The sequence below is a fragment of the Rhipicephalus microplus genome, chromosome X (genome assembly GCF_043290135.1).
Source record: "Rhipicephalus microplus isolate Deutch F79 chromosome X, USDA_Rmic, whole genome shotgun sequence".
NCBI classification, from domain to species: domain Eukaryota; kingdom Metazoa; phylum Arthropoda; class Arachnida; order Ixodida; family Ixodidae; genus Rhipicephalus; species Rhipicephalus microplus.
Genome location: NC_134710.1, coordinates 92317876 through 92341377, shown reverse-complemented (window position 1 = coordinate 92341377; position 23502 = coordinate 92317876). Strand labels below are relative to the sequence as shown.

At 44.7% G+C, this 23502-nt stretch overlaps 1 protein-coding gene across 1 annotated transcript in view; it reads left to right on the top strand.

Annotated features, from left to right (window-relative positions):
* Positions 1-15808, top strand: part of Nsun2 (tRNA (cytosine(34)-C(5))-methyltransferase Nsun2) — a 109957-nt gene extending 94149 nt beyond the window's left edge. Inside the window, exons 19-20 of the mRNA XM_037427405.2 lie at positions 623-747; positions 15466-15808. Of these exons, the coding sequence (XP_037283302.1) occupies positions 623-747; positions 15466-15602 (262 nt within the window). The 3' untranslated portion in view covers positions 15603-15808. The remainder of the gene's footprint in view (positions 1-622; positions 748-15465) is intronic.
* The last annotated feature ends 7694 nt before the right edge of the window (positions 15809-23502 follow it).

Here is a 23502-nt window from a genome sequence, read left to right as displayed (position 1 = left end):
TGTCGGTAGGGAACCACTTTTTAGTCATAAATTATTGTTAGCGTTTTTAAAAGATATTAATAATTTTCATATCATATACCCGGGCATCCCGTAGCACGACCTCTCCAGGGAGGTTTTTGCTGCGGTGGCTACACAGGAAAGCACTTGCCTCACGGCCCTTGGACGCAAGGGTATGAACGAGTGAGGTACTTGTGCTAATGCCATACATGTCCACCATGGTTTTACATTATCACCAACTTTTGTCACCTATTCACACCACACACACCTTTCACAGCATGGTCATGATTTTATTACTTGTATGTTTTTACCCGCCTTACTGCGAGGAATTTTATGGCCGTTATACAGCCGCTAATCACAATCATTATGCACATTCCTTGTCCCATGAACTGGCGCTCTTTGGCCATCAAATGGCCCTTGCGCCAAAAAACACCATATATCATCATCATCATCTAAATTACGTTAGGTGCCATCTGTAGAAGAATATGTAAACTTCTGTTACTTTAGCTTCGAGTCTTTTAGTTTTGGACCAGAACTGAAAGTGGAAAAGGTTTCAAACCGCAAAGGGTTCATTGTGAATTAAGCAACTTATTCGTGATGCACCGTGATGTAAACTTTTTTGCAGGACGGCAGATGAATTCGAGTTAGTTCTGGCTGGGAGGAAAGGAAAGGCGACACTGAGATGTTACGTGACTAAGCAAGAAAGAGTTCACTATCTTCGTGTTTGTGGCTACGACGTTTCTGAGTACGGTAAGTTGTTCATACTTTTGTTACTGCATGCATGTAGTGTGTGTACAAATCTTGCACTACATGAGAAAGTTGTGGCTATAAATTATATCCCATATGAAGCATACTGCTGCACTCAATAATCTCATATGTACTAATCACTAATATAAATATATCTAATTAAAAAGCACACTTACACGAGAATAGTATATTTTTACTAGTTATCGTCTCAGCCGTGGCATGGCCTCAGCCAGAATAAACTGAATCAACTCTCACGGACAGGCCCATCCTCACTCTCCAATGCACAGAGCACACTGAGAGACGAAGCACTGCTTAGCTGAGTTCCCCACTACCTGTTTGAAGCGTTTAGACAATGCTCTGATGTACAGTCACGTCACAGTGAATTCGCTGGCATAGCTTTCAGGACAGACCCTGTTATTAACAGCTTGCTACATCTTTTATTGTCCAAACATGTTTTGCTGCCAGATCATTTGTCTGACATAATTATGCTATCGTTATTACAATCGGCTTCAAATCCCATCATGACCACGGAGTTCTAGAATCTTTCCTGATCTATAAATTTAACACTATTTTCCGGTACTAACGAGAGTGTAGAAAATGTATTGTCTCTATCAATGTTTTCTTGATGTCGGCAATTCAGTTATCTTTAATGAAATGGGCCAGACGTATCAAAAAGTTTGCATTATGCAACAAGTGGTATGGTTTTGTTCCTCACTATATGCAGTACCTATATGTATATGATATGTAGTCTTGGTAGTCTTGGTTGAATCAGCGTTGATTTGAGGAAAGACCTCGCAAAACGAACAGGCAGAGCCAGTACACAGACGATGACGATGATGATAACCCAGAGTGGCAATGAGGTCAAAGAGACAAGCGGATGATGGTGATTGTGATCATGCAGAGATGAGAACGATGTAAGTAACAAACGCCCACACTAATTCCCCACACTTGGAAGCGGACACCATGGCCGCTGTAAGTCAAAGTGATGAGGAATGTCGCGTGAAAGGTTTCATGCAACAAACGTGGACAATCTCTGTGCTGCGGTAGCGGCGCTCTGTTGAAGCGACGAGTAGTGTTACACGATAATTGACCGGCGAAGTCTGTTATAAAACAATGTATGGCCCGATGAAGCGAGGTTGGAATTTGTCACAGAGACCAGGAGTGCGAATAGGTGTCAAAAGCAGCACCTTGTCACCAGGTTGGAAAGACGAAGGGATGCATCAACGCGAAGGGATGCATCATAGATGGTCTTCCGCTCGTGCTGTCTTGTTTCAATATTGATGCGAGCCTGATGGCGAGACTGTGCCAGGAGGGAAATGTATTTATTCGCTAGAAGACTGACATGAATTTTCATGGCTGCTAAAGAAGGAGACGTCGAGAAAGGTAGTCGGGGTGCGTCCATACACTAGGTAAAACGGTGAGTAACAAGTTGATCGCTGAACGGCGGTGTTGTAAGCGAAGGTCAGGAATGGTAAAAGAGTATCCCAGTTTTTGTGGTCTGGTTGGATGTAAACGAGTATCATGTCAGCAAGGGTTCGGTGAAATCTTTCTGTGAGACCATTTGTCTGAGGGTGGTAGCTTGAAGCTGTCTTGTGAGTAGTTCCAGAAGCGCGCAGTACTTCATTTATCATTTGTGACAGGAACGCTTTGCCACGGTCACTAAGCAGTACACGAGGAGCCCCATGATGCAGAATTATGGCGTGAAGAATAAAGTCTGCATTTTCCATAGCTGAGCCTGTAATAGCAGAGGAAGTCTCAGCGTAGCGTGTCAGGTGGTCCACGGCGGTCACTATGCATCGTTTGCCAGCGGATCTGACGGGGAGAGGCACGTAAAGGTCGACACCTACAACCTCGAACGGCATTGAAGGGCACGGAAGTGGCTGTAGAGGTTCAGCAGGTGCAGACGTGGGGAGTTTAGGACGCTGGCATGGGTAGCAGGAATTGACTTACCACGCTACGCTAGAAGAAAGGCCAGGCCAGTAATAACGAAACCGAATGCGGTCAAGGGTTTTTTTAAAACCAAGATGACCAGCAGTCAAGTCATCGTGGAAGGCTTCGAGCACCTGAAGTCAAAGAGAGCGTGGCAGTGCAGGAACCCAGCGCTGACCGTCAGGGTGGTAGACGTGGCGGTAGAGAACCCCATTGTGCAGCTTAAAGTGCAGAAGTTGACGATGAAGTCGCACGTTTGGTGGATGAGAAACTCCCGAAAGGTGGTCCATCATGCGTCTGCAGTATGAATCGGACCGCTGGTGGGAGATAAATGTTGGCTCGTTGTCCGAAAAGGGCTGCCTTATTGATGCGAGCGTATGAACTTTAGTAGATGTGGCGGTTGAGTTCTCACCAACGCTGATATGGGTAGTTCGAAGTAGGCAACGAGATAAAGCGTCGGCGTCTTGATGTTTTCTATCTGACTTGTAAGTTATGTCAAAGTCGTACTCGTGCAAGCGTAGTATCCACCGACCCAAGCGTCCGGACAAGTTCTTCAGTGTAGAAAGCCAGTATAAGGCATGGTGGTCCGTAACGATTGTGAAGTGACGGCCATGGAGATAGGAACAGAACTTCTGCACCGACCAAACCACAGCCAAACACTCTTGCTCGGTTATCGTGTAGTTCTTTTCGGCAGGGGTGAGTACGCGACTGGCATATGCAACAACTTTCTCAAGGGAAGGCTTGTCGCGTTGTAGAAGAACAGCTCCTACACCAAGGCCGCTAGCGTCGTTACGGAGGATAGTCGGTGCGGCTTCGTCAAAGTGGCAGAGCAGAGGTTCAGACGTGAGTGCCCGCTTCAACAGGTTGAATGCCGTTTGACATTTTTGAGACCACAGAAAGGGGATGTTGGAGGCAAGTAGCAGGTGTAATGGAGCAGCAATAAAAGCGAATTTCTGGATAAACCGGCGAAAATAGGAGGCGAAGCCAAGGAAACTGCGAAGCTCCTTTGTTTTTTTGGCACGCGGAAAGCGAAGGACTGCAGAAATCTTGGCAGGGTCGGGCCGGGTGCCAACTTTTGCTAACGTCTTGTCCTAAGACCTTGATAGATTTGCTAGCGAAAGAGCATTTCTTAGTGTTTATTTGGAGCCTGGCGCCTACAAGGCACGTCAGAACTTGATCCAATCGCTAGGTGCTCAGGAAACGTTGACGAAAAGATAATAATGTCGTCCAGGTAGAAAAGGCAACTTTTCCGTTTCAGGCCGCGCAGCATGATATCTGTAATGCGCTCAAAAGCGGCGGGTGCGTTGCAGAGCCCTAAAGGCATCACGTTGAATTCATATAGCCTGCCGGGGGTTGCGAACGCCGTTTTCTCCTTATCGTCTTCATGCATGGGGATCTGCCAGTACCCAGATTGCAAGTCAATGCTTGAAAAGAATTCCGCACCTTGTAGGGAATCAAGGGCATCGTCAATACGTGGCATAGGGTACACGTCCTTGCGTGTGATCTTATTGAGCGCCCCGTGGTCCACGCAAAAACGCACAGAGTCATCTTTTTTTACAGACCAAAACAATAGGAGACGACCAAGGGCTAGATGAGGGATGGATGACTTCCCGTTTAGGCATGTCAGCAACGTTTTCGAGCAAATATTGAAAGAATTTGCATGTTTCTGTAACAATGTGAGCAGCTGCTGCCTCTGTGAATTTGTCAAGTCGATGCTGATAGTGGTGGTAAAGACGGAGGAAGAAACATGCTCACCGAGGGAAGGGTCTTTGGATGCGATGGCCTGAAGTGGCATGACAAATACAGGCTCGAAGTCGGCAACACGGGCCACAGTAGTGCCCTGTGGCAGTAAGATCTTCTCCGGTGTCGAGTTGATAGCGGTGACAAGTGCAGTGCCATTGCAAACGCGAACGACACCGGACGAAAGAACTATACCTTTACGAACTCAAAGTGGTGACGGTAAGACTAATACATCACCGTGATAGATGTCGGTGGACGTAATGCGGGCAATTTGCTCTTGTAGTGGCGGCAGTTTGATGTCTTTCGCAGCGACCAGATGAAGTGGCTTCTGATTGTCGTCATCAAGCATGTAGTCGGTTTCAGTGAAGTGAACGACGCGTTGTCCACAACAAATCGCCGCAGAAGCAGATAATAGAAAATCCCACCCTAAAATTAGCTGGTGAGAGCAGCAGGACAGGACAGCAAACTGGACATGATGGCGGATGCCGTCGATGAAAACACGCACAGTACAAAATGCGGAAGGGCGAATGACGTTCCCCTGGGCGGCAACTAACGTGGGGCCATCAAAAGGTGTCATTACTTTCCTTAAATGTTCATACAGATCAGCACGTATCACAGACAGTGTCGCACCTGTGTCCACCAAAGCACTCCTTCCACTTCCACAGAAACCATGTTACACGGGCCTGATGGAGGAATTTCAGTTCTAATTACGAATGCAGTTTTTCCTCCACAAACTGCATCATGTAGTTTTCCGAATGAATATCAGAGGAGAATGAGGCGGGCCGAAGTGGAGAAGTGGAACGGCGGAAGGGCGAAGGCGAGCGGCGTCTCGTGTTTTGGCTGTTCCGCGGTGCAGTCGATGCCGGAGGAGATGGAGACCGGTGCGGGGGAGACGAATAACGCCGACCTTGATAAGACGCCCCAGTGTACAAATCCCGTTCGCGCAAGTCATTCCGACGCTCATCTTGCTGGCGCTTTCAGCAGAAACGAGATATGTGGCCGCGATAGCCACAGCAGTAGCAGACAGGGCGGGACAAGCGCCACGGTGGGGAGTAGAAGGCACATTCGGGGCACCTGGAGATAGCGCAGTCAGGTGGGCCGGAGGGTCAGGGGGCACGGAATGGTAGTTCACCGGGGGAGGGGCAGCAATTGACGTGTAGGATGGCAACGGCAATGTCGCATGTGCGTCGCTGGGAGGCACGGCGGCAACTTGAGGGTACGTGGATATAGGGCGAGAAGCAGGTGGCTGTACGGGCGCAGAGCCGGTCAGGGATGTAAGTTCCTCCCTGATGATGTCACGTAAGGGCACTCCCGAAGACTGTGTAGGACGCGGTGTAGGTTTGAAGCCCATAGACCGCAATTCTTCGCGTATAATGTCCCGGATGAGGTCACGCAGATGGCCATGAGACGTGGAGTGGTGGTCGCCAATGTCCGGTTGGAGGTGAACGGAGTCCAGTGCATCAAGGCGCTGGCATGTCATCACGACATCAGCGATGGTAGCTAGGTTTTGCACAGCGAGGGCATTAAAGGCAACAGGCCCAATGCCTTTCAATATATGGCGCACTTTGTCTGATTCCGGCATAGATTCATTGAGACGCCGGCACAGTGCGAGGACATCTTCAATGTATGAAGTGTACGATTCGCCGGCGAGTATCGAGTGTCCTCTTTGTGACAGCGGATCGAATGTCCGGTGTCCCAAAAACGTGTCACAGCTGCTGCTGGAAGGTAGCCCAGTAGGGTAAGTCAACGACGTGGTTAAAATACCATGTCTTTGTGACTCCGGTCAGATAAAAAGGGACGTAATGCAGTTTGACAGCCTCATCCCACCTATTAGCGGCACTTACGCGGTCGTAGTCATCGAGCCACTCTTCTACGTCTTCCCCCCAAGACCAGCGAAGAGCGGGGGTTCCCGCTGATGTCCGTGTATGTAAGTAGGAGGGGCAGCTTGCGGCGGTGCGTGGTTGATGACAACAGCGCCGGCAGGCTCGGTCTGGGACATGCTGCCTGACTGTGGGCGCAAGTGGCGGCCTGAACGAAGCTCCAGGGGGTAGAGTAGGGCCACCTCCGCCACGTATGAAGTCTTCGTATTCTTGGTTGCGTCAGCGTTTATTTGAGGAAAGACCTCTCAAAACGAACAGGCACAGCCAGTACACAGACGATGATGATGACCCAGAGTGGCAACGAGGACAAAGAGACAAGCGGATGATGGTGGTTGTGATGGCAAGGTTCCTTTTGGCGTTGCATGTCTGTTGCCAGATTTTGGGGTGGTTGTTGCCAGACTTCCGCTAAATTTGGTGGAAAAGTTTTCTTCTGTAGTTGTGGCTTCTCCGTAAGAGTTTGGTGCTATCCGCGGTGCATTTTTTGGCTAAAAGTTTTTCTCCTGTAGTTGTGGCTTCTCCGTAAGAGTTTGGTGCTATCTGCGGTGCATTTCTTGGCTGAAAATTTTTTTCCTGTAGTTGTGCCTTCTCCGTAAGAGTTTGGTGCTATCCGCGGTGCATTTCGCGAGTGCATGAGCGGCGCTGGTCGTTTTAATTAATGGCATGAACCAAGCCTAGCTGAAGTCGCGCGTGGTGCTGCTGTGCAATTAAGAGGCCATTTTAATTCTGTTTTAATTACTGTAATGAACCGCGCATTACAGGATTCGTTTTATTTATGGAATGAACCTCGCCTAGCAGAAGTCGAGCGCGGCACTGCTGCACAATTAAGAGGCCAATTCAATTAACGGAATGAACCACACATTACAGAATTCATTTTAATTAACGGAATGAACTGAGCCTAGCAGAAGTCTAGGCGCGTTCTCTTGCTGTGTGCGCAGCTGTGCAATTAAGATATCGCGTCTCAGTATTAGGGATGACGGGGAAAACTGAATAGAGTCGCAGGAGGTGATGCGCTGCCCCCCTCCCCCCTTACTTTTCTTTTTTTTTTCTCTCTCAGCTGATCGTGTCACGTCGACCGCGCGCTACGACGGGGGACGCTACGCTTCCCCTAGCTGTGTCAGCACAAGACATATCGTTCGGACTCGTGTATACATGTGATGAATAAGCATTTCAAGGCTGGTTAATCGGGGTATGTCGGATATGCTACAGCTATGTACGCCTGGAAGGCTGCTTTATCGAAGCAGATGGAGCGAATTAAGCGCGACTTGCGCGTGCCTGTAAATGGGACCCGGCCGACCAGCCACCGTCGCTTACAGGGCCCCACCCACAATATGCACAAACTACCAAAATTCCAAATAATGATTGTGTATTGTTTCTCAGCTCAAGAGCTTAGTATACAACAAGAAATAAATTACATAATAAACATAATAATGACAATAATAATAATACAACATGACAACATAAACATAAGAATAAAATGAAATATGTCTCACTACGCGCTAATCACAATTAAACTGGATACCGGCGAGCAATTACCTCCATTAATCGAAGAAAAGGGTCTTTCACGTTGGGACGTGCGTTAATTGATCTCCACCAAAGCCAGGCGAGGTGAGACGGCATAAGTGAGGTAGTCGTCTTGTTGCTGTTGCGAACGAGACGGCGCTTGGCCTTTTGCCATTCACTTTCAATCCTTTGCGTGTTGGCGCCTGTCGTAGGATCAACGAAGTTGACACTGTGGTTCACGGTGTGCCAGTCCAAGTTTAGCGGTGTTCCATTGGCATCCACAAGTCTGGGTATGCACTGGTACGCGGCCCACTCGTCGCTGTACACCGTCGTCCCGGGAAGTATGTGCTGCCGGTCGAAGCGATGGCGCAGGCGATAGTCCGATTTCACGAAGGAAGGCCTCTTCCGCGGCAGGGTACCTTATGATGTCGGCGATTTCGACAACGCTGGGGTCTATCTGTGGCGTGGCCATGACGAGACGCTTCCTGAACTGGTAACAGTGTAGCTTGCATGGCTAACATTATGGCATTTTATAAGGGTCATGTGGTGAAAGAGGGATAGAGCGCTCTAACGTTGACAGGACGCCTACGTGATGCAGTATCAGCGGGGAAAGAGCCCCGCCGCGGTGGTCTAGTGGCTAAGGTACTCGGCTGCCGACCCGCAGGTTGCGGGTTCGAATCCCGGCTGCGGCGGCTGCATTTCCGATGGAGGCGGAAATGTTGTAGGCCCGTGTGCTCAGATTTGGGTGCACGTTAAAGAACCCCAGGTGGTCAAAATTTCCGGAGCCCTCCACTACGGCGTCTCTCATAATAATATGGTGGTTTTGGGACGTTAAACCCCACATATCAATCAATCAGCGGGGAAAGAAAGGGTGGGTCATGGCGCCGACGTGGCGCGAGCATCTGTGGAGAAAGAGTGGATGGGCCACGGCCCTAACGCCACGCGAGCACCTGCGGAGAAAGACGGGATAGGCAAAGACGCCCGGAACAAAAAAACATAAAAAAACCTTTTTGGACCTCTAACGTTGGTTGACATGGCGTCGACCCGACGCGACGCGAGTGTCTGCGGAGAAAGGGGGTGGGCAAAAATGCCTGGAATAAAAAAACATTAAAAAACCTTTTTGTACCTCTAACGTTGGTTGACATGGCGCCGACCCGACGCGGCGTGAGTGTCTGCGGAGAAAGAGGGGGTGGGTCACGGCGCCGACGGGACGCGAGCATATGTGTGAAAATACGGGATAGGCGAAGACGCCTTGAATCGTACAACACCTAGGTCACGTACTCCACTTCGGTGCCCCTCCTTCTCCACAGCAACGGTGACTTGAGCGGGAGTGCGAACGACGTTACGTGATGCTACGTGATGTGACCCACGTATCACGTAAACAGTACACCACCCAGGGCACGTACTCCACCTCGGTGCATTGGGCGTCGAGACAGTCGGGAATAGCACAGAAGCCGCCGCCGACATCCGAGTGATGGGGAATTCGCAAGGACCTCGGCTTAATTATGGTGTCCCAGGATGCAGTAAGTCGTCACGTACAATCGCCCCGGCAAAAAAACGAGCAGACCCACATTTCAGGTACAGTGGTTGCAGTAAACAGCTAGCTGTCCTAGCTCCGCGGGATACTCACGATGCTGGGTAGACAGGGGCAAGGCTCCTTTTTTTGCCTCTTGAGACGTACTTGGTCGTTGCACGTCCCAACATGAAAGACCCTTTCATTCGATTAATGGAGGTGATCGCTCGCCGATATCCCGTTTAGGGATCCCTGCCATATCGTGAGTGATGAGCGTGTAGTGAGACATATTATGCCATTTTATTCTTATGTACCCACTCTATTGTTTTATACTGCGCTCTTGAGCTGAGAGACAATTTGTGCTTATTGTGAGTGGGGCCCTGTAAGCGATGGTGGCTCGTCGGCCGGGTCCCATTTACAGGTACATGCAAGTCGCGCTTAATTCGCTCCATCTGCTTCGATAAAGCAGCCTTCCAGGCGTACATAGCTGTAGCATATCTGACGTACTCCGATTAACCAGCCTTGGAACGCTTATTCATCACTTGTATAAACGAGTCCGAACGATATGTCTTGTGCTGACACAGCTAGGGGAAGCGTAGCGTCCCCCGTCGTAGCGCGCGGTCGACGTGACACGATCAGCTGAGAGAGAAAAAAAAAAGAAAAGTAAGGGGGGAGGGGGGCAGCGCATCACCTCCTGCGACTCTATTCAGTTTTCCCCGTCATCCCTAATACTGAGACGCGATATCTTAATCGCACAGCTGCGCACACAGCAAGAGAATGCGCCTAGACTTCTGCTAGACTCGGTTCATTCCGTTAATTAAAATGAATTCTGTAATGTGTGGTTCATTCCGTTAATTAAACTGGCCTCTTAATTGCGCAGCAGTGCCGCACTCGACTTCTGCTAGACACGGTTCATTCCGTAAATAAAACGAATTCTGTAATGCGCAGTTCATTCCGTTAATTAAAACGGCCAGCGTCGCTCATGCACTCGCAAAATGCACCGCGTATAGCACCAAACTCTTACGGATAAGCCACAACTACAGGAGAAAAATTTTCAGCCAAGAAATGCACCGCGGATAGCACCAAACTTACAAAGAAGCCACAACTACAGGAGAAAATTTTTCAGCCAAATTTAGCGGCAGTTTGGCAACAACCACCCTTCCAGTCTGGCAAGCGTTTATGCAACGCCAAAAGGAACCTTGCTGTTGTGATCATGCAGGGGTGAGAACGATGTAAGTAACAAGCGCCCACAATACTTATACAGCGCTGATTCTAGGGCCACAATATATTGCTGAACTGTGACCGTAATGTAACAGAGGTTGTCATTGAATGTTAGGAAAGAAACATTAAGTGTTGGGATAAGTTACAGCTATCCAAATTTCATTTAAGTCTTCAGGTGGTTTAGTAATCGACTTTTCTGCCTAGTAGCCTCTTTTAAGGCACCTGGTAGGCCCTATACATCCCATGCACTTTTGGTCATTTTGAGGCACCATTTTCTCAGTGACTAGAAGGGACATTTACATAATCCATACACCATTTTCTTCCAAATTTTCTGTCCTTTTGATTGAAGAATATTTATCAAAATCTGTCTAATAAAGAAATCTGTGAATTTTTTTACTCCTAAGACCTAAATTTTGAGTTAACTGGCATCTATGAAAGTTTGTAACACAAGAACTGTAAAGTGCATAATTTCAATTATGCTTCTGTAGCTGTATGTATTTATACAGAATACAAGAAAAAATAATCAACTTGCTGTCTTAGAGTCTTTAGTAAATAATGGTACCTACCGTATTTACTCACATAATGAATACACTTGCACATAAATGCACTCCCAACTTCATTCATCAAAATTTGGATTCTTCTTTATCCTGCGTAATAAACACACTTCCTAGATTTGTCGGCTGCAGTCCCGCTAGTTTACACCTGACGCCTCCTTGCCCGTTGGGTCTCTTTCATTTTTTATTATTATGCTGACCCCCCTCGGCCACCTCGCCTCGCTCTCTCCCCTTTTCGCCTGCTGCCATGCGCTGTATAATTTTTCTTTCTATCTGTGCGAGGCACGTACCCAGTCTTTTTTAAATATCTAGGCACCACAGCGGGGTTCACGAAACGATGTGAGTGTAGAGACATCACAGCTCACAAGCACACAGCGAGCGAAGGTCACGAAACTTCCCGCGTCAACCGGCGCTCATTTCCTGCAAATACGAAACCTAAACATCCAACCACATGCACATAATTTTAAAGCGGCGACGACGGCACGATTTGCTGTTGCAAAGGGCCAATCGTTGCCATTTCTTTCTGGTTTTAGAAAACCAAAAAGAAATGCCATATTTTGTCGTTAATGTTGTTATCGACAGTTTGTTTTGATGCTTCGGTGTTAGCTTGCTACAATGTCAACGGCATCGTCGCAGTTGTCATGCGAGGTTGCAACGAAGTTGGCAAAGTGCGTAGTGGCATCATAGCACACACTTCTGGGCTCTCCTTGAGATAACAGCAGATACCACCCTTGCGGTTAAACGATTGCGAGAAAAGATAGCCGCAAAACAGTTTTATGGGGTGCAGGGTTGGCGTGGGAAAAGCTAGCAGAAGATAGCGCCTTCAACCACCAAAGATGAGTGTAGTGCAACAAAAAAACCGAGCAACCTAACTCTTTTTTTTTTGCATTACAGCATTTTTTTGCTCATCCCGAAAAAGTTTTCATAAAAATTGCCCCGCATAATAAACGCACCCCCAACTTTGCTCCCATTTTTCAAGAAAAAGATGCGTTCATTAGCGAGTAAATACGGTAAATGACAAAAAACATGGTTTTGTGATAATTGAGTTTAAAGTTGAAAAACGGCTGAAAAGCGAGCACATTTTGTCACCAAAACCGTTCAACTATTTTACTTAGTAGTTACAAGCTTGGTAATCATTGCCAAAGTCAATTTTTTGCTTTGGAGCCTCTTGTAATGCTTGCCTTGCTTCTTTTGTGAGCTTTTATGCGGCTATACCTGGAATGTATCATCGAGTAGGGTCAACGTTTTCCACTGAATTGACTGTAGTTTTGCCAGGCTTCAATCCTAACTATTTCAGCATTTACGCTTGTGCTATAGTACTATCACCATGATATGCAAGAACAATATCCAGTGTCACAATACTTGCCCCGCCGCGGTGGTCTAGTGGCTAAGGTACTCGGCTGCTGACCCGCAGGGCGCGGGTTCGAATCCCAGCTGCGGCGGCTGCATTTCCGATGGAGGCGGAAATGTTGTAGGCCCGTGTGCTCAGATTTGGGTGCACGTTAAAGAACCCCAGGTGGTCTAAATTTCCGGAGCCCTCCACTACGGCGTCTCTCATAATCATATAGTGGTTTCGGGACGTTAAACCTCACATATCAATCATCAATCAATCAGTGTCACAATACTTAAAGGGGCACTAAAGTCAAATAACAATTTATGTCAGAGTGAGAGCTCAATGTATGACATCTAAAACTACAATATTATCAACAACAGTGCCCCACTTACCAAGAAATTAAGGTAAATGCACAAGAACACAAGCGTCGTCGTAGGACATTTTCAAAACGATTCTGATGACATCAGACAAACCGCCTATAATTAATCACTATTAATTGACCTAACTGCACCAAATAAAGAACCTTCCGTGCATTAATAGATGCAATAAAATGCTGCTTGTTCGTTTTTGTTTGATTCATGGAAAAAAGAATCGCCACACGTTACTATGGGGAATGGCGTGAGTGGTTCGAAAATTCAACTTTTGCGCGGTTACATGGAACAGTTGGTGCCATCTAGCGGGGCGCAGTTGTACAAAAAACGTCTGCAATCTCGGAGACAATGATGGGAAATCGATCAATGGCCGTTGTTGCTGCTATGGTTCCCACTGCTTTTGGTATGCTGCTACTAACGCAGTAAAGCCGGGCAACGTTGTGCACCGCAACAGTGACGTGAGACGGTCAGGTCGGTCCGCTTCTTGAGGCGGGTATTTTGAAATGCAGCAACCCGATGCGGACCACTAAAACGTGATTTTATTTTAAAATAGGCCCGCCCTTGGCACAAAAGTAACACTACAAGGTTTCTGGACTGCCATTTTAACAATCAATGTCCACCTAATAGTTGCCTTTAGTGTCCCTTTAAGATTCTGAACCTAAACAAAGACTCTGCGATGCAATTCTTTTTAACTCGACACTTTTGCCGGGCAGTTTGCTCGCGCTACTCGGCCTAATTGTATCACAGATAATAGTCATGTTCATTAGAACATAACCGTTGTCACACTGAACATGATTTGCCATGAAGGACGCTCAAAAGGCTTAGAGGTTCAACTATGAAGAGTTTGCTGGTTCAGCGTTCAGCTCCTCTACGTCACTGGCATTTATTCACATTTACAAGAGAACTGTATAGGTCACCCCAAGATTTACACTTGCTGAAGACATTCTTTTCGTTCAGCATCTCTTAGCATCTTAACTTATCGACAAGAACGAGAAAGACAAGGTGAAATGAAGCTAGGAGCTGAAAGTGTACGAACTGATGTACTCCAAAGAAGAAGTGTGATTATGAAGGTGCAGAGTGTCGGCAAACTGCCTTAAAGTTACCTGACAATTTTCTGTACACATAATGACATGCTTTGGCCAAAGCATGTCATTAAGCAAGTACCAGCTAAGCCAATAATTATTATTGCTTCAATACACAGCTGAGTCTAGACTAGAATTTTGGTTTTCGTACATAAAGTTATTTTTCTTTTAAAAAAAATAGACTGTAAGCACAAAGCTCATACAAGGGGCTTGCCCTGGACATGTTTTTACTTGCTATTTACTTTTAAAAAAACTAGTCTTGAGCCACAAGAACTGCTGTTTAAGAAAAGCACGAATGTGGTAAATATGTACAAAGCAACACCCTTTCTAAATGGCAAGAAAAAATAGTGATTTTTTTTTTTTTCAAATTTTGCCCTATCCGTGTTCTTAAAGGGTTGTAAGGGCACCATTAGAGGATCATTTTATTAAAATAATTTTTCAAGCCTGTTCATTATTGAAGGAGTTCGAACAAATAGAATTTGGATGCTTACCAGTATTTCTTATTGTAAGAGCTTTAGGTGGTAAAATACGTCGCATGTCACTCATCGTCTATTCCCAATATTATTCCTGGTTTCAGAGTTTCAGATGCCTCTCAACTGTCATTACTAGGCTTGTGCAAACATTCAAATGCTTTGAATATACGAACAAATATTTCAGTATTCGAATTTGCTTCGTTTCGAAATAAAATTATCCGACATTTTGAAGTACTAGAAGCGAACAAATAGATGTATATTAATGCACATGTAACTCCCCGTAAAGGTGGTTTCACTGCAGTGAAGCGGTGCTACTGCATGAAAACATTTCATATTTACTTCTTTGTAAAGGTCGTTTCACTGTAGTAAAGAAGTGCACAGCCGTGAAAACACCTATCAAGGGGAAATTCGAGTTGTCGCGTAGTTTCACTTCAAGGTTAAATGAACATATCATTCTCACATATATTCATCATTTCTTAAGTTCACATTCTTACTATACCAGTTTATATTCTTTAAGTATAATAAATTTGAAAACGTAACATACATTACAGGTAATCACTTGCATTCCACTGGAAGTCCAGCCCTGCTACTATTCAATGTAATTTCCACTTCCTTTGGACCAAAAAGAATGGCATTTGTGCAGGCCTTGTTTCAATTTAAAATATATATATTGTGCAGGTTAGTTGGGTCGGGACAAATATGGTAATTTTTCTTTATAATGTGTGATGTATACTATTCAAACTCAAGTTACTTGAACCAAATCACTATTCGCTTTGAATTCACCTTGAACCAAAAATTTACTATTAGCACAAGCATAGTCATTACTCTTATTTAATTTTTTTGTTGGTGTATATACACTTCAATTAAAACATTACAGTGAATTGAAGCCTTGTGTGCATAACTTTTTTTTTCTGAACACTAGGATAGTCATAAAATCGTACCAGTACTTTTTGTAACCAAGTAGCAGATGAGTTTTAATTTTGATATGAAGGGGCAGTCTCACCTACACTAGATTTTATACATTCTTTGTTTTTACTCTCTCTCTCTGCAGACTATTGTAGCATTGTGGGCATTTTCATAAATTGCATTAGGTTTTAATGCTTCTTTCTCGTCTTCATTCTTCAGAAAAGCGTGACAGAAGGAAGAAACCAGACGAGAGCGCCACTATGGAGGTTTTAGGAGCTGGGGATTCGACCAAGGATACACCAGAAGCAGTGCAAGAAAGAACAGACGACAGTTGTAAAGCACAAAATAATGACTAAGCACACTTTTGGTAGCACTTGCAACATCTCTTTGTTGTGGCCTTTCTTACTTGATTGGGACCAGATATCGTAACACAAAGACTTGCTCCATGCCATTCCACAGTGCTTGACATTTTTCATGTAAAGTCTTTGCATAAAATAATTTGATTACCATTTTTCTGGCAAGCTTGCCTGCTTTTAATAAAAGTTTGTGGCATTATTCTTGACCACAGATTATTTCACTGCAAAAGAATGTTTCCAAAATTTAAAGCTCAATGCAAAATTACTTGGAAATGATTCATGCATACAAAACTTAGTAATATATTATCAAATTGAAGAAGAGACATTTGAGTTAAGTGACGCCACAATTCAAAGAGAGCAATACATCGATGTGACCTTGTAGACATGGACAGCAGGTGTGCCATTTGTCTGTGTATACATGCAGTGCCACCAAATGCGAGGCTGGCTGGGTGGCTGTACTTGACATTTCCTTACTTCATTGTGTAGAAGAAAAGCTGCGCAGCTGCCAGAAAATTGAGTTGGGTTGCATCATTTTTAGTTCGTAGCAAACAAAAGGTGGGAGATGTAAAAGTGAGGTATAAAACAGGAAAGGTTGCCAGAGAAAACAAGCAAGCTTAAAATTGAAGCGACAGGCAGTACCACTTCCACTAGTGCCATTGGACCTTTCATTTTAGTATCATTCGATTCATTTGTGTTTGCTGCTAAATTTGTGCATTTGTTGAGCTCAAAGAAACAATATGTAGGGTGTGTGCACTGATGTCTAAAGTCGTGGCTGCATATTGCTCTGATCTCTAATAAATATGCATTGTTGGAAAGGATTGTAATGTTGAACATTTGTCTCTGTGTTGTGACGAAGGTGAGGTGTTGCCAAGACCCATATTGTCAAATAAAAGACATGATTCAAACAGTTACCCAGATTCTGTCTGGCATCCTTAAGCTATTCGTGCATAAATATTAGAAGCCTCCTTATAAGCGAAAATCACAGGAAAATCACACACTAGTTCTTCATCCGCAATAGTTGCTAAGCCTTGCAAAAAATTTAGAAAAATAAGGAAATTAAAAAGTTTAAAGGGAGATATGATTTTAAAAAGAAAGTTGCGTTAATCTGTAGCCTAAACAATAAAACTTTTGCTACATATGTAGGCTTGTATGCTGATTTCAAATATGTAATTTGTTTTATAGTAAGTTGCACAGTTCTAGTTTTATGCCATGACAATGTGTGAATTAATGGCTTTGTTTCGGCAAACGCTTTCTGCCACTAAACTTTTATGGTTCTGAGCCACTAATGGCTTATATTGCTCTACTTTGACTGTTAATGCAAATAACTATCAATAAAGTGCATATAAAATATTTTAATAGACAAAAAAATTGTAATTTAGAATTACTAAATTTGTGAAAGCCAATAAAAATACAAATATGTAATTTTGGAAAACTCTTCTCTTTTCCGACTCTCATCTCCCCTTTTAAGAAATAAAGTCTTTAAATAGAATTTCAACCCAGAATTTCTAGCATAGAAACCTAATACTTTAAGCATTTTGCCATGAATGTAAGCATGGATAGGTAGAATAGAACACTCTTAAAGGCCAACTCTGGCGATTTTTCGACCATGTCAAGGTAATGGTGTTTATATGTTCCTGAGACACTCTTGTCATGAGCCCAATAGCTGAAATGCTCAGGAAGTTCGAAAATAATTTTTAATAAGCAAAAATGTGGAAAACCAAAACCTGACCGGGCACAATGTCTACGTATGACATACTATTTGGCAAGAACTGGAGGACGTATACTGGTCCCGTCGTGACGTAGTATGAAAACTGTGAAAACCAAGCCAGCGAAGCACTGGCGAAACACCACAGAGGGAGGAAGACAGCATTCCGAGGTTATACCCGTACCAAACACCGTCACCTTGTGGCCAGCACAATAAATGCTGTAGCGGCCAAAGTATAGATACCATTGGCGCCGTCACTTCTGTTGACACGCCAAACATGTTGTCACACAGACAGTATTGCCAATAATTCTGGTAAGTGAGGTGAGCTTCTCGAGGCATTCTTTAAAATTTGTTTCCAAATAATCAACACATTTCTTAAACCTGTAATTTGGTATAAATTACAGAAATGTGCAAAGGAACGTACGCAGCGAATTTCATTGAGATCAATTGACCTCGAAAAATAGCCGGAGTTGGCCTTTAAAGGGACCAACAACTGCCCAGAACATGAAATGAGATGACTGGACCGATGGAAAGATGGTCCCTTGTAGTGACTCAAACCAATCCTGTTTTTCTCGTGAGAAGTGGATTTTTATTTATGCATTGAAAATCGCGAAAAATGGCCTGTGGCGTCTCAGTGGCAAAAACACAAACTATCATGAATGCCTTGTCGTGTGAGCATGTGTTAATGTACACGGTCAACAATTTATTGATTAGTACTGAAATATTGTTTGATTCTTTATAGCAAAAGATAATATTTTATAAAAGTATAAGCTTGCGTTAGTAGTACGCATTAAAGTGGCGCTGCTTTTGCGTGACGTATGCACACTTTCGTTTTCAATTACTTGGCTTGGCGACGCGGCACAAATGCAGGGAAGCTTTATAGAGCTACACCATCTCATTGTAATGGCTTGTTATTTTCAAAAATAGTAGTAAAGCACAAAATAAATGTGGTTAAGTATAGTTTCGGGAAATCCTGCGATATAAGAACAACGAAGGCATGCATAAGCCATCAGAAAGGCTACCAATATTGCTATCAATACTCAGTGTTGCCCGATGAAAAGGCACTACCGTGTTCAGAGCCTTTCAGATCGAAAAATACTACTTATAAAATGACTACGAGCTCTTGGGATTAAGTACTGCAGCTACGATCACTACGAAGGGTAAGCTTTCTGTCGTGCAGGAAAAAACTGGATCGAAAAAAGTCAGTTGTCGGCCCCTTCAAGAATTTTTCATGTGAATGTTGAGACACCTGATATATTTTCATTTTGCCATGGACCTTTGGGTGCAAGCAGCTCGGCGCCACGTCTGCATTTGGTTTGCAACAATTAACACAATGTTTTTGTGGTATCAATGGTAGTCCAATCGATGATTTGAAGCAGAAAAAAAAGTCATAGCTTTGCTGCAAATGCAAAGCAATGAACACGATAGCAACAAATTGGAAGGTCACGCGACGAATGGCAAGCAGATCGAAATGTGCCCCACGTTTATCCCACACAAATGACGCATGAAACGTACTCACAGGTACAGATGAACGCGAATAAGCATTTCAGTTGGTACTTCACTGTGTCTGAAAGCACACCCTTTTCGCAAACGGGGAATGCAATGATTGCAGTGACCTTTGTGCGTCCGGTAACTACAACAGAATCGTTCTAGTGAAAGCCCAAGGCCAGCCAAAACGTGCGATCCTCCTTGACGCGAGATAAGGCTGCGCGAGTGAGCGTCCACTCCCCTCCTATCTGTGGGGCAAAGTACGTGTGGGAGATGAGAGCGCGCACCGCCGCGTATAGGTGTTCTCTGGCTGTGTCATGGTAATGTGGTGACGCTAGGGCTTTAGGCGACACGCATCCATTGCGCCATCTTGCTGGTAATACTGAAAACACGATATTTCCCCTGTAGATGCCCGTCTTTAGTGGTAAGGGGTAGATATAAATAGCTTGATTTTTGAACACTGAAGGAGGTGCTTCTTCGTAACTCAGTGGTTAATGTCTCACACTTCAGTGGTCCCACGTTCAATTCTGCTTTTAGGAAAATTATAGCTGCGCTAAAAACTAGACACAAGAACGAAGTGAACAGAACGATCGCAGAATAAAAACAGTTGTTAGTGTCCTATCCACTTCGTTCTCGTATCTCATTTTTAACCCAGCTGCATTTTTTCTAAACGTTTTACCAACTAGCCCTCCTCATACGCTTCTAGAGTGTGATTCCGTGCGCTGGAGTCTTTCTTGGATAATTTTTTTCTTATATATATATATATATATATATATATATATATATATATATATATATATATATATACACGGTGGAGTGACGCCGATGCTAGTGGCAAAATACAGTTGAGAGTGTCCATATAATTGCTGTCGCAATAAAATGCAAAAATGAAACATTGTGGCAAAATTTTTAGATGTATATATGTCAGAAAAATTTCAATATTATTTAACTTCGAACACCTTTGCATAATATGTATACCAAATTTGGTATTAAGTTAATAAATCATTCTCAGAATAAATTTTGTGACAAAATTAAGCAAAATTTGGAAGGCTCCCATTTGACTACATTTTTTTTCTCTTCATTATATTCTAGCAGTCCACTGTTTTCAATACAATAAATCAGAATTACTTTTTCCCAAACAGGTAAGATAGCTGCTGGGATGTTTGTTGTGAAATGACCCAAATATGTTTTGTTGAAAGTGCGTCTTCAACAAACATCACAGAAGTGGACGATAAACTACACACAAAGACGAGCACTGTTTGTCGAAGTTTGAGTCAACTTTGAATGAGACCTCAGGGATGCCCAACTGGAATTAGTTGAACACTTCTGGCACAATGAAGGATACTTTTCCAGAAAATGCAGTGCGGTGCAGTTCAGGTTACCATAAAAAAGATTCAGTCGTGTCAAAAGTACATAAAAAGGTTCTGGAAGAACACGAAGTCCAGATATTTCCCATAAAAACGACAACTTCGTTATGCTGAAATACTGCAAACAGCTTATCCAAAATATATGTTAGTTATCTACCATTGTTAATTTCTATCAAGTGCTGCCGAATCTGAAAAATTAAGTAAGTTGTCACAACTGTGCTATGCTACATCAGAATATATGGTTTGATCACAACAAGCCATAGTGCAACGAAGACCAAGTCATGCACAAGGACACTGATTGACCTTGTGCAAGGTCTATGTCTGTTTTCTATTTATGTGTCTATGTATAGTGGTGCGCACGCACCACTATACCCATGGTGCGCCCAGTACCCATGGTATCCAGTATACCCATGGTAACCAGTACCCATGGTGTGCACGCACCATGGGTACTGGACCACCTGGTGCTGAGCCTTGCAGAACCTATGCAAGCTGTATTAGCCATGGGGGGCCATACAACATGGTGCTGGGTCACACTCATGTTTACCCAGGTGAGTATATTTCAGAGCTAAAAAGCAGAGCAGGGCCTCTCAAGTATGCTTTTCACAAGGCCGATACAGAAAAGTGCGGCAGCCAGAAAAAGTATCACATGGACATTTATCTTAAAAACGGTGACGAATGCCGTGTTTTCACAATGCTATGCAACCCCCATTTCTAAGCACCACCCCTGTTTTCACAAGGAATATAGTCAACATTCGATTTTCTGGACGCCAGCAATTCCGGCCATGCCTGATTCCCTGGACTTATCTCCAGCACCATCAAGTTCTCTGTAGAGACAATGTACTAAATAGTCCGAAAAATCGGATGGCGAATGCTGTAGTTATCCGAAATATCAGACTTTTTATTGCTAACCGCACACTTAAAGTCACCATCAACACCGCAATTTCGGTTTTCGTATCCTCGAACCCACCATTCTCTCATCGTTCGCGTACCGCGTCGCGGCTGCCATACCCTCGAAATGGCAACTGACTCAATCCAGCACACGCCAATTCATTGCCCGCCGTAGCATAGTCATCAAACCTGTGGTCAATCCTCACTATTCGTTCACGTGTTGTTCTGTCATCTATGCAGCAGATTGTGTGCTGCTGCATGCCATCTTCAGCATTCATGTTTCCTCATCTTCTGCAGCCATAGAGTTTCTAGCTGTGTGGTGCTACGGTTTTCGTTGAGCAAATTCGCCGAGGCCGCAGAGTGGATGCGTGTGTGACAAACTTCTATCCACAGAGGTTACCTTCGATGATCTGCGCGCTGCCGACGTGTTGACACCAGCCGCAATAACCTTTGAGTGCTTTGCCGATGCTGACAAAAACCTTGAGCTGTAGTGCAGTTGACTGATGACGAAATCATTCGTTGAGTCACAGAGGATTCCGACACCTCCGACACTATGATTGAAGAGGCAGTGCTTACACGGCCAGCGAGCTCGGAGTGGATGCGAGCACTGATAAACACCGTTATCGGTGTACAGCGACATCATGGCCTTAGCTGAAATTGAGTCGGACATCATTGTGGGCAATCAGAACGCTTTGCAAAAGAAGATAAGCAACTTTTTGTGCTTAAGTCATGCAACCTGGTGATGTGTGAGCAGCAGGTTCAGCTAGGTGGGAACAAGGTCTCCAAATGGGCAGAGAAAAACGGAATCCGGCTGAACCCACAAAAAAGCATGTGTGTCTTGTTCTCCCGAAAGAGAGGTATGCACTCGGAACCCGACATTCGACGGAATGGTCAACATCTGCCTGTTATTGCCGAGCATAAATTCTTAGGTCTAATCTTGGACGAAAAGCTAACCTTCATACCGCACATCAAGTATTTAGAAACAAAATGTGTAAAAGCCATGAATGTTCTAAAGGTGTTGTCACGTACTACATGGGGTAGTGACAGGAAATGTCTCATGAATTTGTATAGAAGCCTCATTCGCACCCGCCTAGATTGTGGGGCCGTTGTTTATCAGTCTGCGACTCAATGTGCTCTGAAGATGCTGGACCCCATGCATCATTTGGGAATTCGCCTTTCTACGGGTGATTTTCGCACTAGCCCCATGGAAAGCCTGTATTTCACAATCAATGATCAGTCTTATTGTGACCTATTCCACAGCCATCTTTCATTGAGGCAGCCTTACTCGCTTCGTGTGAGAGGCCTCGCTGAGGATACAGATGAGCCACATCTAGAACACTGTTTGATGGCTCTTGCTGCATATCTGCCGCCGTGGCAGTGGCAGCTTATAGACTGCGACATATCTTTTGTAGAAGTCACAAAGCGTGCTCCTGTTGCACACATTCGCACATGCTTTCATGAACTCCTTCATAAATACAGTTGTTCCGAGTTCTACACCGATGCCTCAAAGACGAACACTTCTGTCTCATACGCTGCGGTCGGCCCATCCTTTTCAGATGCCGGTGCCCTTCATCCTAACACAATCATCTTTACTGCAGAAGCTCATGCGATTCTTGCAGCCAATAAACACATTAAAGAAATAAGCCTACAAATGCAGTAATATACACAGATTCCCTAAGTGTGGTAAAAACCCTCAAAACGCTGAAAAAAACACAAACATTCTGTCCTTGTATCTCTCTACTCACTCCTAAGCACAATATACTCAGTCAAACAGCGTGTCATAGTGTACTGGGCGTCATGACACCGCGAGGTAGAAGGAAACGAATTGGCAGACCACTTGGCTGCATCCGCCAAGCCAACCAATACAAATAAAACAATGGCGATCTCTGCACTCGACCTGGAACATTTCCCCATACAAAACCTCAGGGCTTTTTCGCAGCGCACATGGGATACACACACACGAAATAAACTTCATGTTACCAAGCCGCAACTCGGTCAGTGGCCGGCAGTATTTAAGTCACGCCGCACACAAGTTACACTAACAAGGCTAAGGATAGGACACACATACACAACACGCTCATACCTTTTGTCTGGTGACGATCCACCATTGTGTGAGAGATGTGGTGAAGCACAAACTGTGCCTCACATTTTAATTGAATGTAAGAAGTTAGACACCCTTAGAAAACAATTCTTCGCATTAGCCTACCAACGACAAATAAGACTCCACCCTGAAATGTTCATCGGTAGGGAACCACTTTTCAAACCCGAGTCACAGCTGTCATTTTTAAAGCAGGTGCAAGACTTTCAAGTGATTTACCCAGGAAATTCGTAGCACGACCTCTGAAGAGAGATTGCTGCTACGGTTACTACAAAAAACACAGCACATGCCTCCCGACCCTTGTATACAAGGGCGTTCAAGAGGCATTTGTGGTTCATATCCCGGGTGCGGCGG